This window comes from Ochlerotatus camptorhynchus, unplaced genomic scaffold (genome assembly GCF_037179485.1).
Source record: "Ochlerotatus camptorhynchus isolate MF236.1 unplaced genomic scaffold, CSIRO-AGI_Acam_v1.1 ptg000503l, whole genome shotgun sequence".
In the NCBI taxonomy this organism is placed as follows: domain Eukaryota; kingdom Metazoa; phylum Arthropoda; class Insecta; order Diptera; family Culicidae; genus Ochlerotatus; species Ochlerotatus camptorhynchus.
Genome location: NW_027040988.1, coordinates 5,470,494 through 5,489,263, shown reverse-complemented (window position 1 = coordinate 5,489,263; position 18,770 = coordinate 5,470,494). Strand labels below are relative to the sequence as shown.

The 18,770-nt window shown below is 40.6% G+C and overlaps 1 protein-coding gene across 1 annotated transcript; it reads right to left on the bottom strand.

The window, feature by feature from the left end:
* Positions 1 to 8,239: 8,239 nt before the first annotated feature.
* LOC135712784 (uncharacterized) lies at positions 8,240 to 17,035 on the bottom strand. Its single transcript, XM_065235840.1, has 6 exons — positions 16,204 to 17,035; positions 15,653 to 16,144; positions 13,987 to 14,225; positions 8,836 to 9,213; positions 8,520 to 8,756; positions 8,240 to 8,290 (listed from the first exon to the last, which is right to left on the bottom strand). The coding sequence occupies exons 1-6, from the start codon at positions 16,928 to 16,930 to the stop codon at positions 8,240 to 8,242; spliced, it is 2,124 nt and encodes a 707-aa protein (XP_065091912.1). The 5' UTR covers positions 16,931 to 17,035.
* Positions 17,036 to 18,770: the final 1,735 nt, after the last annotated feature.

Genomic DNA, 18,770 nt, shown 5'->3' with positions numbered 1-18,770 from the left:
CCGTATTGAGATTTCAATGGATTAAAACAAATCAGATGTTTTGCAAAGTAAATTTAGAGGACTAAAGTGAATGGCACCCAAGTGCCGCCTGGAGAGTGAATTTTAGCCTGAATTGTTCACCATTGAATAGGTATAGTCAATCTGAACAACATTACAGAAGACAAGAACGTTCTATCTTGTCAAAATGTCAAGTCAAACCCAATTAAAAATGAATGACACACTAGCGCCTCCTGGTGACTGAATTCTGAGCTGAATTGTTTACCATAGAATAGGTCTAGTCCATATGAACAACTTTGCTCAAATCGTCTGTTATTGGGCGGTACTAATACCGAGCAAATACAAATAAAGTTTCGTTTCATTTCGGAGTTTTCGTGGCCTCGGAAATCAAAAACTATTTACAAATTCCTAGACATGGCAAAAACCCGATCTTGGACAACTTTAAGTAACCTCAGAGTTGAGAATAGTCATAGCTTCCAGCCACGATAATTTCAAAGTTTAAACATCATATTGCTATCGCACCCATTCTCGGAGTTTTTCTGTGCTTAACGGTTTTCATTCGTACACAACCTACTCCCTAAATTGCTTCGTAGCTTGTGAGCCGAGCTGACATTTTTTATTCATAGGTTGGTAGGTACCACTCATAAACTGAAATATTTTACGGGTTCCATTCCCGGATGCCATTGACCTCTAACGCGCATTACAATGAGGATGACCCTTGGCTTCCTGCTATCGCCGTTGCCCCACGCTGCTACTACTGGTCTAACCGGTATGTAGATGCCATGTTCAACTAAAAAAAAATGAAGCGTTGACAATCACAGTGCAACTAACGAGCCAAAGGGGTTTCAAGTTTCTAGTTTCCAACTGCACTTTAAATGTTAAATCCCTTCCTTTTAACCCCCTAATTCTACGATGAGCCTACATCTACGATAGCGTCGGTTCTATGCATACAGATTACATCATCACTTTCGAGGGGTCTTGACCAAAACCGGTTCCAGTTTTTTTTCCACCATCGAAACATAGAGAGGATATCCGAGTCAAATGCATACTATATTTATTTATATCCATATTGGGCAACCGTATGTCCTTGGTTTCGATCACGAACTGCATTCGAACGTCGTGGGTCTGACAGACGAGGACGGCGATTAGCCAATTTCCAGGACCGCAATCATCTTCGAATTTAGCGCGAATATCATTAATTATAATCGTGTAGCAAGATGCATTTCCTGGGTCTCCGAAACAGCATAGCTCAATAATCGCTAGAGTTTGTGGGTTAAGGTGATTGCCTAAGAGCGCGGATTTTTTTTTATATGATTCGACTGCCTAACAACCGTTCCATTTTAATTGATTATCTCTTCGAGGGGATTTGCCATTTGCTCAGTCTGGTTGCAGCGCAGCAGATCGCTTCCACGCTGACGGCAAGTCATGTAGAAGGTACGAATAGGACAAGCCTCTTTTCTGCTTGTCGCGTTGAGTCTGTTTTATTTTTTTTTCTGAGACCAAGATGCATCATCATCATCATCGCCATCACCGAGCACAGAACACAGAACGGAGTTGCTGCTGCAGTTGTAGGATCGAAGGAAGTTTCAGACCTAATGGTCCAATGCAAGCAAAAAAAAAAAGCACAGCCGATGCCAACCGAGTCAAGGCTTTCGAGGTGCAGCTGATGGAGGAAAAACGGCACGAAAAGTGGTTGCAATAATCCAAGAACAAACCCTCGCACTCGGTCTCTGCCTCGGCAGGATGGTGTACGTGATCAAGTGGGTCGAAAATGGTTGTGTGGGTTGTTTCTATGCGAGTGATGCAGTGATGATGGTGAAGATGATGAAGGTGTTGATGCTGCTTTCAGTTGATGCAATCTCTCGCATCCTAATTCTGGCTGCCCAAGTTGGTTTCAGTTAGATACAAGCGAATGTGTATGATTTTAAATTTAAGTGTTACATGGCTGAATAAGTCGATATAATATTATCACAAATTAAAAAAGCTAACACATTGCTTACCTAGCCGTGTTAAAGAATGTGTTCATTGTTAATCAGTTATTTTTTTTTATTTTGATTCCAGGGCTGTGGAGTTGGAGTCGGAGTAGGACGCATTTTTTAGCATGAGGAGTCGGAGTCGTAAAAGTACCAACTCCGACTTTAATGAAAAATAATTTTAAACTAGATCGTATCAAAGTTGGTCCAAGAGCTCGTTTTTTGGTTCATGATCGATTTGATCAAATTTAAATGCCTATCATGAAAACTAACACGAACCGTCTAACCCCAGATTCACTGTTGATTTAGATCTAGCAAATCTTTTCATATTAGAGATAAAAACTTTATGCTTTTGAGTTTTCAGTATGTTTCTTATTTTTTTTTTAAATTTCCCAAAAACGGTCTGAATATTTTGATTTCTATTTCAACCCATTAACGCCTGAATTATTTCACATTTATTATAAGCACGTGATTTTTGCAGGACTACCCAAGCAACTAAAAGCTCCGCATTCCACGATAAAACCAACTTTCAACTTTCACAAAATGCATATAAATATCCAATAGAACTTTTTGGCTGCTTAAGCAGCTATAGAAAGCACACGAGAAACTTCGGGCTCCAAAAAGCATACATATGCACTTATTAGGAACTTCTGGTAAGGCTGAAAACATGACCGCAACAAAGTTCGGAACAAGTTCCCAGCGGAACTTTTGAGCAACTTTAAAGTTTCTTTAAAGTTCCATGTGGAACTTCTTATCAACTTGTAAGTTTCTAAATAGGTCCGGCAAATCCCACATGAAACAACCCGCAAATCTTTATTAGTAACAAAATTTCATGTACGTAAATATCAGTGGCCCCGTAACGTGGGTAAATCACCTTTTCGTGGTACGTTACGGGATGTAAGATCTACCACCGACTGCTTCAAACTAGGGGAACAGGATTTTTCAGTAATCCAAGGAACACATCTTAGTCCTTGTTACTTTTTATGCCTTGTTGATAGTGACAAGACTAGGCTTTGTCCACCGAGGATGATCTTGAAACAAGGAAAAAATGAGTTAGTTAGTCTTCATCTATGTGATTCCTAATCTTCTATTCGTTGTTCCCTAGTTTGAAGTGGTTAAGACTAGGGTTCTGATGCATGGTCATTATCGGTGTCATACCTTAATTTTGTTGCTAACAAATCCAATTTTGAGTGACAATGGGGCGCGCCTTTGGAGGGTGTTTCAACACTCCGAAGGGTATAAATAGCGGAACCTTTCAATTAGATTCGGATCCTTGCGATAAATGCAAGAATGACAACTGTTAAAAAATCGAATACTTCATTATTTCTCAATAGTGATGGAGTAATACGACTCGAATTTATGCAGTTCATCAATATTATATCCAAACATTAAAAAAAGTTAAATTAAAGAGCAGTCTCCTGGATTCGACCCGTGTATTCGGCATGCGATCTAAGAACGCTATCCACTGCGCCACAAGTGTGTTGGAATATCATGCGGTCAAACACCAATTTAAAATTTATAAGCGGTGCCGATGATGTAGTGGTAAGAATGATTACCTCTCACCCCAGCAGGCCTGGGTTCAATCCAAGTCGGCGCCGCCGGGATTTTCTGGGGCATAACATCTTTGATCACGCCTTCTTTCGAAAGGGAAGTAAAGCCATTGGTCCCCGGTTAATGGTTTGGACGCGAGTATGAAGTCTTTCGCTGCAACCGAAATCCTAAAAACAGTCGGAAATCTAATAGAGGTGGTGTTCTTGTGGCAGTTCGTTCCGGTTTGAAGACGAGAGCTTTAAAAAATGACACGTGGGAGTGTGTGGACCAAGCATGGGTTGCCGTAGAACTGAGTGATCGCACACTGTACTTATGTGCGGTGTACATTGCTCCTGACCGTGTTCGTGACAACGAACTTATCAAAACCCATTGTCGGTCCTTTTTCGCCGTAATGGAAACTGCAACTCCAGTTGATGAGATATTCGTTCTGGGTGTCGGCAATCTAGCTGGTGTTTCGTGGAAACCATCTCACAGTGGCTTTCTCTATCCAGACCCTGTACGCTCTGTATTTCATACAGGATCAGTTAGCCTTCTCGATAGCTATAGTGCAGCAACGCTATCTCTAATCAATAACGTAGTTAACAAGAACAATCGAAGCTTAGACATCTGTTTCGTTAGCGCTCAGGACACTGCTCCAGTTATCTCCACGGCACCTTCTCCACTAGTAAAGCAAGTTCCTCATCATCCTCCTTTGGTTGTCACTGTCCAAGATAGTCACGTTCGGGATTTTGAAGACATTTCCACAAACGTGTCATACGATTTTCGGAAAGCTGATCATAGTGATCGACGTGCTGTCTAGCATAGACTGGGGAAGCGTCCTGGACTCTGATAACGTTGAAACCACTGCGCAAACTTGTTCACATGTCTTGGCGTATGTCATTGACATACACGTTCCAAAGAGAGTTCACCGAAAAGAGTCACACCTTCCTTGGCAGACGAGGCAATTGTGAAAGTTGAAATCGACCAAGCGAGCGGCACTAAGGCAATTCACCAAGTATCTCACGCTGTCGCTGAAACATCATTACGTTAGGCTCAATCATGAGTTCAAGCGAGTTAGCCATCGATGCTATTCGCGATATTAAGGTGGGATTCAGGGTAAACTCAAGTCACACCCGAAGTCCTTCTGGAATTACGTTAACGAGCAGCGCAAGAGTCTAGCCTACCATCGTCAATGATGTTCAACGGAGAAGTTGCTTCCACCTCTCAGGAGATCTGTCGCTTGTTTTCAGACAAGTTTGCCAGCGTATTATCTGATGAGATATTAACCAACGACCACGTTACCCTAGCAGCTAGTAATGTACAACTCTCCGGTCAAGCGTTGGGTGCAATTGACATCGACGTTGAGATGATTTCCACTGCCGCACAACAACTTAAGTCGTCCTTCAACCCAGGGCCCGATGGTGTCCCATCAGTATTTCTGAAGAAGCATATCGCCAGCTTACTGACACCGTTGCAGCATCTTTTCCGCATGTCCATCTCGAGTGGTATATTTCCATCTTGTTGGAAATGTGCACATATGTTTCCTGTTCTCAAAAAGGGGAAACAAACGGGACGTGGATAATTACCGTGGAATCACATCGTTATTCGAGGTAGTCATCATGGAGCCCCTGCTCTCTCATTGTAAGCAGTATCTAAGTTGTGATCAACACGGCTTCGTTTCCGGTCGTTGTACTACCACTAATCTACTTTGTCTGACATCATATGTCACGGAAAGCATGACAGAACGGGCTCAAACAGACTTAATTTACACCGACTTGTCGGCTGTATTCGATAAACTGAACCATGTAATTGCGATTGCTAAGTTAGATAGACTTGGGCTAAATGGCAACCTCCTGCGATGGTTTCGTTCTTATCTCAGTGATCGCCAGCTTATGGTAACTGTTGGTGAATGTCAGTCTGCTACTTACCCAGCCACGTCAGGGATACCTCAAGGAAGTCACCTAGGCCCGTTGATTTTCCTGTTGTACTTTAACGACGTGAATCTTGTCCCCGAAGGCCCTCGTCTATCGTATGCAGATGATCTTATAATCTATATCCGGATCCGTTCTATCGATGACTGTCACTTCCTCCAATGTAAGCTCGAAGCGTTTGCTAACTGGTGCAACTTGAACCGAATGGAGGTCAAGCCCGCGAAGTGTTCAGTTATCACCTTCTCTCGCAAGAAGGAACCGATAATGTTCAATTATGTACTTCAGGAAACAACTATCAGCCGTGTCAACCACGTAAAAGACCTGGGAGTTTTTTTGGATTCCCAGTTAACGTATAATCAACACATTTCGTTCATTGTCGACAAGGCGTCAAGATCTTTGGGATTTATTTTCAGGATTGCAAAGATTTTTTCCTATATATGTTGTCTCAAATTGCTATACTGTTCCTTGGTGCGGTCCACCCTGGAATATTGCTCTGCAGTATGGAACCCAAGCTATAACAATGGTGCTGAAAGAGTTGAATCCGTTCAGCGTCGATTTCTTCGATTTGCTGCCTTGGAGAAACCCCTTTCGTCTACCCAGTTATGAAAGTCGATGTCAACTGATTGATCTGGAGCTTCTACGTACTCGGAGAGACACTTCGCGTTCTGATTGTTCTACAATCCTGGAGAAGATCAACGTGAACGTCCAACCCCGAGCGCTGCGAAATAACGCTATGTTAAGATTGCCTCAGCATCGCACTAACTATAGCATGAACGGTGCTATAGACGGCCTTGAACGTGTGTTCAATCGAGTTTCTTCAGTGTTCGATTTCAACCTGACACGAGAGATGCTACGCCGGCGCTTTTCCCGTATTTTCTCTGACGCAGTAAACCGTTGAATGTATTTTATTGTATTGTGTATTTTAGTAAGCTGGACTATGTATTTTAATTTTATTCACTTAAACATCATTGGGGCTCAGCCTGTTAATGTAAACTAATAATAAATAAATAAATAAATGAGTTGATGGGTCGATAGTGTGAGCACCATACTCAGGACGGGAATCACCCAGCCCTTCGGAGCTCCATACTCACGCATTGCGCATGTCCACGCGTCTTACCTCGAGGTCAATCAGCAATCGAAAGAGAACCATTCATCGATGAGCCTGATCGCCTCGCCACGATGACGTGTTGACAATAGCTCACCTTGGAACTGGGCTACTTTTCGAACGAGGGTTACATTGAACCCACTCACATCTTCCTTCTCCTCCTCCATAGAAAACGCATGATAAATTATAGTGAAGAAACAATACGGAGAGAAAAACTAAAAATACGACCCAAGAATAAAAAAAATCAAGGATTGTTTTTTTTTGTGAATCAAAGACAACATAGGAAAAACATAACATCTGACATCAACTCAATTCCGTTGTATTCGGTTTGTTAATATCAACAGGGCATATGAGTTGGGTTACTGATTTAGGTGTCAAGGTGAGTTTAAGGCTGTGTTCCATTTTCACCGACGAACTGCGGAAATGTCGGAACCACTAGGCTGCTTCGTTTCCACTTGGTAAGCTTCTCCCCTCGTTGCTGATTGGATGATGAAATTCATGTCGTAGTTCAATTCATGTCGCTGTTTTGGTGAGATCCCTGTTTCGAAGTTTTTTCAGCAATTGGGCTCTGACGAAACGCTCTCAGTCAGTGGGACTGTAGCCGCATAATCTAACCTTCTCTCTGGCGTGGAATGCTACCGCGGATTCTCCAGACCCTTGTATCATTCCGGCGAACGCCTCGTGTTCCGCTGCTGTATCCGTCATGGACTTTGATATTGCTGTACCGTTGGATATTGTTCACGATGGCTGAATAGCAGTCGGGTTCTGCCAGGCTCGGTCGCAGCTTGGCAGCTTTCACAATGCCCTAAAGCTCTGAACCCAAGCAAAGAAAGAGAAGTTTCAATCGTTGTGCGGCATTGACAGCGTTTCCCAGGGAGGCCGCTATTTAAAAATTCTCTATAAAGCGGTTCCATTCCTCCCACATTTTGTTCGCGGCAATACCACTCGGGAAAGGTCTGATGTGATCCCATCTCACAGTGGCATGAATGCCATCCGCGCGGTCGCTCGAATCGTGGGGGACGCTTCAATTAACGTCAACAACGGGACACGTCCTGTTACCCGATCGTTCATACGTGCTCAACGTTTTCGTCAACTCCGCTATGAACTTCTCCAAGCGTTCGATCTTCTCGACAGTCTCGGATTTTGTTCCATTCGGTTCCTCCGGTGGTGTCCCGTTGTTCACCATGCTTACCTGATCAACGCATTCATAATTTTCACTCGACCTTCCTGGAGAATCTGGAGTGTTCGACGTGATCGAACCAGCGCTTTCGTCATGCTCGTGATCGCTTTCACATCCTGCTTCACTTCCGCTCGGTTCCTGACTCCGATCATCCGAACACACTGAGCTATTGATGTTGTGCGGCTCATCGTGACCACTATCCGAACTATCTGCGGCTCGCACGAACTTTCCTTCGTTTTCCATCTCGCGAATAAGGTTATCTCCGTTTCTTGTCGATTTTTTTCGCAATCGTAACCTGTAATTTACAAACAACGCAATGCTCAAACTTTCTAGCGATAGACAGAGATGGTTTGTAAATCGGTCAGGAGCCCCGAAAGAGTTTTCCGTCCAGGATCAAATGGCTAGTCACAAGCATACCTACTTCGGTTATCATAGGAGAGAAGGGCCTGTCTTTTCATCCAGTCGACTCCAAGCGCAAAATGATAATCGGAAAAAGCAGCGGCTTTTGTGGAAATATTTACGTTTAAGCAGTGCCGGAAAGGAAGAAGACCCGCTTCGACGCATGCAGCGTCTGCTGGAGTGGATGGCAGGAGACCAGATATGATGCTGATGTAGTTGTTGTAGACCGGTTCTAGGGTTCTAACCAGCTTCTCGGAGGCGATACACGTAATTTCCGTCCTGTAAAGCAACCTACTGTCGATGATGACTCGCGCCATCCGGAACCGAACATCGCGGTTGTTGGATCGGTGAGGCCGAGAGATCGTTTTAACAAGGTTGAGTCTAGAGCGGCAGTTATTTTTTACCTGTTGGAAATGCTGGTCGAAGGAAAGCGTTCGGTCGATCAGTACGCCGAGGACGCGAACTGTTTTCCTGGTCGGAATGGCTTGGTCGTGGATCGTAACTGGGGTGCTATTGACTCGATGATGAGACGGGCATACGAGGCTTCGGATGCTCTTCCTGGTGGACAGCTGGAAGCCCATCGAGTCGGTCCATTTAACAACGGCAGAGACTGCCGCTTGCGCTTGCCGTAGGGTTCGGATCTGTGTGGGACCGGTGGCCACAATCAGCGTAAACAAACATGTGGATCCCAGGTAGCTGGGGAACCCCGTTCATAGCTACCAGAAACAGCGATAACAGAGCCTTGAGGAACCCCGGTCTCATCGCTGAAACTTCTTGACCACGGAATGACCGGTCGGTCAGGAAGTTTCGTATGAAAGACATCATGTGCCCCTTCAAGCCCCAGTTTGCAAGTTTTCTCAGGACAGCTAGCGCCCACGTCCGATTGAAGGCCTTGGAGATGTCCAATGAGATGATTGCCGCGTGGTGTTCCTGGTCGTAGGCTTCCTTGAGGATGTCCCCCAAGGAGGCAAAGTACGTAGACGTACCGAAACCTTGTCGAAAGGCGTGTTGTTGGTGGTTGAGCAAGCTGTTGGTCTCAAGGAACATCTTAAGTCGACGGTTCACCATCCGTTCGAACACCTTGGCTTTTTCGTTGGCCTTCGGGATGGACACAACGAGACTCTCGTTGCACAGTGTCGGGTAGGTGAAATACTTTCCCGCACGTTTAAATCCAGAAAATTATCTTTTTCAGGGTTTGTACGAAAAAGTTGACTGTGGAAAAGTTGCATGTTCACTAAAGGCTGTTGTAAGAACAACTATTACCCCAAGTAGCACACATCTGTCACACGAAGTTGGAGCAACTTGTTTGTGACTAAAATGAGCCCTACAGCAGTTACCTTTTCCGGTTTGTGACAACTAGGGACAGCTCTCACAAGAAATATCTACAGATGAAGTAAGCAATTTATGTCTACATTTTGTGCATATGCCATTTGCTTTGCCTGCAGGTTAGGGCTTGACCAGTTTCATCCCAAAAGCAACATTATTATTACATAATATTTTTGCAACCAGCTGCTAATTTCCAATAACTTCCTCTCTTAATTGGCGTTGACGGCGACTCTGTAGCTCTTTACTCCTATGAGAAAATCCATAAGCAAACGTCAGACTGTGCGTGAAACATGGCGGACTTGGTACTATCCTTTCACTCCACCGAAAATTCCCTTAAGAAACTGTCAATATTTGTTGGAAGAGCAAATTTTTCGACGGTGCCGTCAACGCCAATAGCAATGAAAAGTGATAACGTACCTACTGCTTTCAGTGCTCCTTTAAAAGAGTTCAATTACATATACATATAACGGCGCCGATGGTGTAGTGGTAAGCGTGATGACCTCTCACCCCAGCAGGCCTGGGTTCAACCCCAGTCGGCGCCGCCGGGATGTTCTGAGGCATAACATCTCTGATCACGCCTTCCTTCGGATGGGAAGTAAAGCCGTTGGTCCCCGGTTCATGAGTTGATGGGTCGATAGGTAGGGTCCAGGTGTGGGAGCTGCCTTCCTGGCACGTCGGTAGCATTGGTGCTCAGCACGGAAAACAAGATCGACGGAAAAAACAAACCAAGAAAAAAAAAAAAAAAAAAAAACATATACATACATAGGTACTGCAAAGAGCAAATTACCTTTCGGAGTAAACCTATTCATTCACGTGAGTAGACGTGTGTCTTTCGAATTGCTATTATAGTGTCTCAAACACTGCGAAATTCCACTCGCAAGAAGCTTTGTGATAAGTATCATTTGTATTTAGAGCTTCTCTGTATGCAAATTCCCATCCACATTTCTCACCAACAACTATAACATCCGACGACCGACGACGACGACATGCTAAATGATGCAAATAGAAAGGTTATCTCTCCGCCGCAGTTGTTGTTGTTGTAATTATGGATGTTGCGATTATGTCGGTTTTTGTTTAACATAAACGCTTCAACTACTGGATTTCTATTGTTCTCTAATGCCTTGTATCATGTTGGCATTCATCATCGCTCGTTTCGCGATGCCCAATTCGCACATGCTCTCGCACCACCCGGGTATAATGAATCGGAAATTACCACGCCGTCAAATTTGCAGTTAATCATCGAGTAGTGTGGTACAACATTTGGACATGATCGTAAAAAGAGACTGCTGTAACAAAATGTGCAAAGTAAAACAGCAAATTAAATAAACCACGAACGGACACTGGACGATAGACCTGTAGAGAGAGAAAAAAAAACTGCGTGACCGAATAGGAAATTGGCCACAGCGACGATCCACTGAACCTGGCAACTAGACTCAGACAAAACTGACAGTCGGGGTTCGCAGAGCAAAACAATCGTTTGCTAATGTTTATTGTTATTGTCCGCGATTAAAGAGTGACGAAGCGGCATGCCATGTGCGCGATCCGGCAGTTTTGCGATTTTTGCTTTGTTCACAACCATCGGCGAGTCATCGGATTTGTAAAGGCGGTAGATATTTAGCTTACGGTGGGTAATGTGCGTTTTAAAGCGTGTGAGGCATCAGATTGGTAGGTAAGTACGGGAGGCAAGGAAGCGCCGTTATTAACCGTGATCTAATTGAGCTATTCCGTTTCGGCAGCTCAGGTGATGATTGGACATAATTTGGGCGATGAAGCAAAAAATTTCCGTGTGACAGTTGGTATGTCGATTAGATTGGTGATTAATCGAATATTAATTGGGCTTTGAGCAGATTTATCACAAATATATTTAGCATAAAACATCATCCTGGCTCCCTGGTTATCGATTGTTTTTTTGAAAGTTGAGTCGGAAAAATAATAAAATAATATAAATCCGATGTTTTTGCATCACACGTTTCGTGAAAGCTTCTTCTGTCATGAATTATTATTAAGAACGAAGAAACATACATATTTATGAGCATTTTTTTCCCCTCTGTTTAGGACACAGAACCACTGCGACCAGTAATTTGATCTATTGTGGTATATCCCGTGTCCTTAGTTTAATGCAGGTCGCATTACTCCATCACAAATAAGAAATGATGAAGTATTCTGTTTTTATACAGTTGCAGGGCTGATAGCACCAAATATATCCAAAAATAGTGATTTTAGTGACTAAAATGAGTAAAAAAGTGACCATTAAGTGACTTTTAAGGCACAAAAAGTGACCAAAAAAGAAGACCCAAGTAGAACTTATTGAGCTCCAATTTAAAAATGTATAAGAAGATTTTAAGCATTTTGTCAATATTAGTAGTATTTGTTCTTGTATGATCGGTATCTGTTGTAAACAGACATGAGTGATTGATTTTTACAGTAGCCTGCTGCTGGCTACTCTTTCATTTTGTTCAATTTTCAAGATAAATCCTTTTTTCAGTAAACCTGTTCCAAATTCATAATTGTTGCCCAAAATGTGTGTTACATTTTTAACATTATGCTATGAAAATTCATTATAATTATCGTTAATAAAAACAATCGCTATTGTATGGTTTTTGCGTGTTTTATAATACAACAACCTATATAATCCGTCTTCATCTGCAGGAAAACACATCTAAATTTCAGCTGTTCGATGGAACACAACGTACCAAGAAGACTGGCAATTCTACTAGCTTTCATGCGCATCCATATAGTATTTCATTTGAACAAATACGCTCAAGCTTTGAGCGTTGAATGGCGAGACTGTGACCCTCGGTTGGTATTGTATACAAGCACTTATATGTTGTCAGTTTTCTTACAGGCAGGGCTGCACATCAGTCCCATATGAGTTTTTGTCAGCTTTGAGTTCGCAATACTATTCGTTATCTAATAGCATCTCCTAATGCATTACGCCTCTTATTAAATTTGAACGCTTCGTTTAGTGCACTATTGGTATTATTGTAATTGGTCAGAAAAACTGGAGCGATTATCCGGTTAAATCCATTTCCTTTCACAACTATTCAGTATCTATTTTATGAAAAATATTGATTAAATCAAACGGAAAATTACCAATTACGGAAGCACAGCACATATAATCAGATGTTCCAAATTAAAACCCTAAAGCTTTCAGCATCCCATAATGAACCACTTGTTTTAATTAACATTTTTTGCAAAAAAAATGTAAAATGAATGTCTATTTCTGGGTTGAATTTAATGTGATTCAACCTAATCTTATGCTTCTGTGTCGAGATTAGATTCTTTGATTAGTATGAATTTCTCCTTGTTTTCCAGTTAAAGTTTGTTATCATCCATCATCAGGACGTAAACAATCCTTCAGCGAACACTGAGTGGTCCACAGAAACGTAATGATGACTTCAACTTTGAATGCAGATTGCATGGAACCAATATATTTGACTAGTTAAAGTATCAGGTTAACGTTCACCTTATTAATAAACAGTTTAAAATCAACAATGAATAGTACATGAATCTAGTGACAGCTAATAGAGGATCCAAAATAGGAAAATTAGTACTACTTCTTTCCGAAGTAGTTAGTTATAACAGTTGCTTTCTTCTTGTTGACTATTTCCTCCATGCTGTCAGCTGCTCGTTTTTGCGACGCTTGCTTTTTGCGCACTGACTCGACACCATCAAGCATGGCTTGAGCCAGCTCTATTTCAGCCATATCTTTGTTTTTAATGGCGATTTTTAATCTATCCTTTGCTTCCGCAAATAATCTGAAATTGGAATATAGTGTATTAGTTTTTCAATCACCACCGTTACAATTATATCAGCTTACTTATCTGCAGTACGTCGCTTTTCATTCTCTTCCTTTCGCATTGACTGTAGCTCTTCCTCCGTTTTCTTTATGTACAATTCCAGTTTAGCTTTAGCTTTTGCTCCTTCCTCAACATTTCGTTTTTTCTCAGCATCTTCAATCTCTTGTTGTTTACTCATCTCCTCCTTCCTCCTTTCTTCATCTAAGAACAACTTGTATCGTTGATGAGCACCATGTGCCATGTGCAGAAGTTCTTTCGTTACAGGAACCAAATGAGGTTGATTGTTGAATTGTCTGAGAACAGCTTTAACAGTCATTAAAGCGTTCAGGGTTCTTTCATTCATGGAAGCCCTGTCTTCCGTCAAAACACGTGAAGATTTAGAAAACCCGCGCTCAACTTCAGCATTTCCATGGGAGACACTGAGAGTGGCTTTAATCACTTGTATGACTAAAGGATACTTATAATCTCCACTAGGAGATTTTTTGGATAAAAATTGAGTCCAATAATCGTCAATTCTTCCACTCATAGGTTCCTCGGCTTCCAATCGAAGCAAGTTCCATTCATCGATCAAAGCGTCTATTTTGATGTTCAAAGGAAGTGATTTGGCGATATGCACTATTTCTTTGACGCTTCGGTTTGATTTTCTGTCGTCTGGATGAAGACAGCGACAGGATTTGATGAACGAATTTTTCAGTGAAGCCTTTTGCAGAATATGCTTGCAAGCTGCGATATAGTGCTTACGCACGTTCAATAGGAAGTTAATTCTATCAAGTTCCTTCAACGGCGCTAACTGATCTGATATTTCCGTCCCTATCACAATTACTTCTGATGGCAGCAAATTTTCGGCATTGAAAACTGCTTCATCCGGAATACTATTCGATTTATAAGCGTCTGGCTTACACACCCTTCCGACGAGTGTTCGAACAAGCGTTTCGAGCTCTTTATACATAACATGGATTAACGGTTCTTCCCTTTGGAACATACCTACATAATAAATAAAATAAAACAAATAGTAAATCATTTAAGAAAGTTGTGAATTACTAAGGTATTAAACCTAGTATTAAACATTATTCAAGGGTAATAAAGTTTAAATACATTGAAAATGTGTAGAAGCTAAAATATTTTGGCAGCTCCATATTTTTTTTTTCATTTTTGAGAATGTTAGACATTTAAAGAAAACGCAATAAATGGTGATAAAAATTTTACGATTGCTTTGACATCAATCAAGCGTGTGTTGGTTCTGCAACCAAAAACACTGAAGAATGAACTCAAAGATTGCTTTCAACAGCTACTGACAATGATCGCAAGGACCACTGGAAGAGAAATCAAGTATTACAGAGAAGTCTCTAGCTCTAAATGAAATAAAATCGCAACGATTGTTGGAAATTTTTCTCACAATTTGAGACTTGAAGTTTAAAGAAAATCTAAAAAAAAAACACTAAAATAAAATCAAAAATCATTAAAAACGGTATCAACATGCGCTCACTTAAAATTGATGGAAAATTATATCAAAGTTCAATTCAGAGTGGACTCAAAGTACACTAAAAAGTTGTTACTGAAATCAGGATTCGAAAACTTCTTAAAAATTAACTGCAATCTTGGTCTTAAATTAATTGAAAACTGATAGCAGAGTGCTGAACAATTTTCTTTAAAAAAGTGAAGACCGTTAAACAGTTGGTTACGTCACAAAATCACTGGAAAAAAATACAAAGGAAATGGTCTCAAAGTTCACTCATAAATTATGGCAGAGATGGGTAACATAATAATCTTATCGAACAGTGGACTCGAAGTCCACAAAATTTGCCTAAAAATAATCCAGAGGCTGCTGTAAAATGGTCACGAATCCACCTGAAGAGTCCACTAAAAAAGAACACAAATGAAAAAAGCGCAAAGATCTCTTAGTAATGGTCTCAAAATCCAAATATATTCTGAAGATGCTGGCAACTTTTCGCAAAATGTATTCAAAATCCACTTTGAAAACTAGCCGACACATATAATTTGCATCATAATAAACTGCTATAAATTGATTTAAAGTCCACTAAAGAATGAACTCAAAATCCACTACAAAGTAGACTCAAAGTCCTCTAAAAATTTCCTTGGAAACCAGCATACATCAACTCATATATCATTGAAATCTTGACAATAAAATTCATAAAAAAAATGTTGCCAAAGATTGCTGAACATTTTTTTATTATCTATCTGCTGGAAAGTGAACTTAAATTTCACTTAAAACTGATACCGTAAAACGGGGTAACATTGAAAGTTCTTTAAAGTATATTCTAAATATTTTTTACGGCAATGAATGTTTTTCAAATTTTACTTTTTTAAAACAAGTACTGAGTCCATTTGTTAGTAACTATTATACTAACTATTATAGACATCACTTAAGAAATGTTTGCTTATTTACGAACCTGTAAACTTTGTGAAGATTCTTGCGCTTTCTGTAACGAACAGTAACTCAGCTTTCATTGTCGAGTTTGAGATGAATTTGCGGATTTTCAAATAGTTAGCTTTCTTAGCTAACGAAGCACGCTTCTTTGGAATAAAGTCCGTGAAGTATTTTGTTACAGCAGGCCACTGTTCGATTACTCTTTCCGCAGCTTGCTCCATAGTCAGCCACCTGGATGATACATGCTTAATGAACCTGTGGGTTGGCACACCAACCTCTGACTGAATTTTTTCGTAGTCTTCGCATCTGGCCGGCCAGCCTTTGAAAAAGTGATAAACAGACACAATCAGATCTGAAGCATCTTCTCCTAGTTCCTCTAGTCCTTTGAGATATCCATTATGAAGTATATGGATGTTGCAAGTTCCCACAGAGAGTAAAGATTTTCCTCTTTCCTCGATCAATTGCTCGTTCATAAGACGTTCGATTTTCTTGTTTACATTTGGACCGTCACTTCCTGCAATAAATGAAAGCATTATTAAATATTAGTTTCCAAGAAATATGTAGATTATTTACCTAACATGATCATATTACTACGTGGTAATGAAGCGTTCTGCAAGGCGTCGTTAAGTTTCTGCAGCACATCTTCCGCTTTTGCTGATCCGATGAAGAATGTCTCGAGATACATAATGACGACTCGGGATTGTTTTTGTGACCAGTATCGTAGCAAAATCTGTAGCTCCTTCTTTCCGGCGGCATTCGTTGTTTCATCGTAGCAAAGGGTGTAGTGAGAGCTGCGAATTTCTATTAGCTGCTGCTCACGAAAGTATGGTGCCAGTGCGTCAGTGATCACGTATCGAGCTTTACATCTTCCAAGCGAGAAATCACTAGGCACTCCTCCGGGAAACATTTCGCAGAACGTCTCTCGAATTCCGTCACACGACGATACTGGGAAATCGGCTGCAATGCATTTCAAAAGCCACAATATTTCAGCTTTAGCGGAGTTTTCTCGAGCGCTGAATAATTGAAGTTTTTTGTTCGGAACTGTTCCAGAGGACCCCGCTTCTTGCTCTACGGTTAGATGCATTTGGTTAGCACCGTGTTGAGCGATCCATGCATCTCTATGTTTTGCGGACCTCGCATGTTGATCGATGGCCTGGAATCCTTTCGTAATCGAAAATGATTTTCTACAGATTTTGCAGAACACTTCCGTTTCTGAATGTTTCTTGGCCCAATCCGATACCGTGCATCCACTGGAATCCACTTGCTTTAACCAAACAACACGGAAACAACATTTTCCCATCTTTAAGCACAGGGAAACGCGACAGTTGATACTCGAACTGTTAAAAAACAAAACAAAATTAATTCAATTCGTTTAGAATCTTAGCTTATTAATTGAATATGACCTGAAATTATATATTTTTATTAATACAATTAACGAGAACATCCAGTCTTTGAAAGAAAGATGATTCTGGTTCTCAAAGAAAATTCAGCAAATTAAATATTGCGCATTGCCCACCCTACCCTACTGAACAATCTCGCTGACTTTCAAAAGAGCGGAAATAGTCATAAAACTGCGCTTTTGCGTTGCATCGTCTCGATGTATTTGGCTTACTTATAGGGAAGGGGCACTATCAGTTGACGGGTCGAGGACGATTAGAAAAACGTAAACAAAAATGGTATGTTTTTGTCAACATTTCGACAAGGATTTTCACGCGTATTTTAATAAAGTAATGTTTATATGATGATACGGGGTGAAAGTGTGAAGTTCGTAGAGTCAGATTTTCATGTCATAGTAATTTTCTACTAAGCGAAACATTGAGTTTTCTCGAATGAAAATGTGTTTGCGAAAAAAGCTCGTAAAAATTCAAGTGCAAGTGAAATGTGAATGAAAATTTTGATGTTAAAACATTGTTTGATAGATGTTCTTGAGGTGTACATTTAAAACCATCCGAATTAGTGCTTTTAAAAAGCGTTTTTGATGAAAAGAAAACGCACAAATTTTTGCACTTATAGAAGCATCAATTTATGTTCAAAAAATGTTTCCTTTTCAATGTTTTTTTCCCGATAGTTACTATTCCATGTGAATACAAAACACAACAGCCATTTTTTCACAGTTAATCTGACATCGGACCTCGAAAGTGTTGATTAGCGAAGAGATTCCCCCAAGCAATGTATCGAAATGAGTGGACGACTTTCTTCGCCCTGTAGAATCGTGGAAGAGGCTTGATTAGTTTATGGCAGCTACATATCAATGATATTAATTGGTTTCCATTGTTTAGGGTTTATTTCGTACACCAAAAAGGCATACTTTACCTGCCCGACGGTAGCAAATATCATCCTGTTCAAAAAATGCCTAATTTATCAATTCTTTTAAAGCTTGGATGAAAATTTGTATAATTTTCTAAAAATTGAAGTTTGGGCACACAATTAAACACACAAAAATCATCGATTCACAAATCGCCTCGTTATTCAACAATGCTCCATGGAATCATTGATTTTATACATGAAAAAGGTTGAACATAGCCACTTCACCTAAAAAATACATAAAAACCGAAGGGGGCGACTCTATCTACGATGCAGGGAAAATTGTGGTTTACTGTGCTTTACTGCGCACACGCTGCGTAGATAGAAAGAACATTGATGACGATTCTGAAGATTTCCTGCAAAAATATTATGCGCGGTGGAACTACACTGAAACAAAATCCATTGGCAAAAATACTATATTGATGGTTTAGATTAAATACCCTCACCAATAGATTTTTGCAGAAAACAATTCCATTTAATTTTACTATTATTTCTATCAAAATTACTATGCATTCTAAGCAAGCATAGTAGTTTTGCCAGAATCATAGTAAATTTTTTAACATTCATAGTCGACTATACTGAATTCATAGTAGATTCAACAGCAATAAGCGTGGTTATATTGATAATAAGTGTTTTCTGCAAAATAGTATTCCTAACTATGGTCCTTGTTTCAGTGTAGATGCGAGAAACGAAAGAAGATTTTTCGAAGATTGATTCGCTAGTGTGAGATTTGTTGAGCATCTAGAATTGAGATTTAGATGTGTCGCTCCCCTCGATAAAAACTATTGATATGGACTCAAACTATTGAAACGAAAACAGGTCTTTTCGTGCAACTC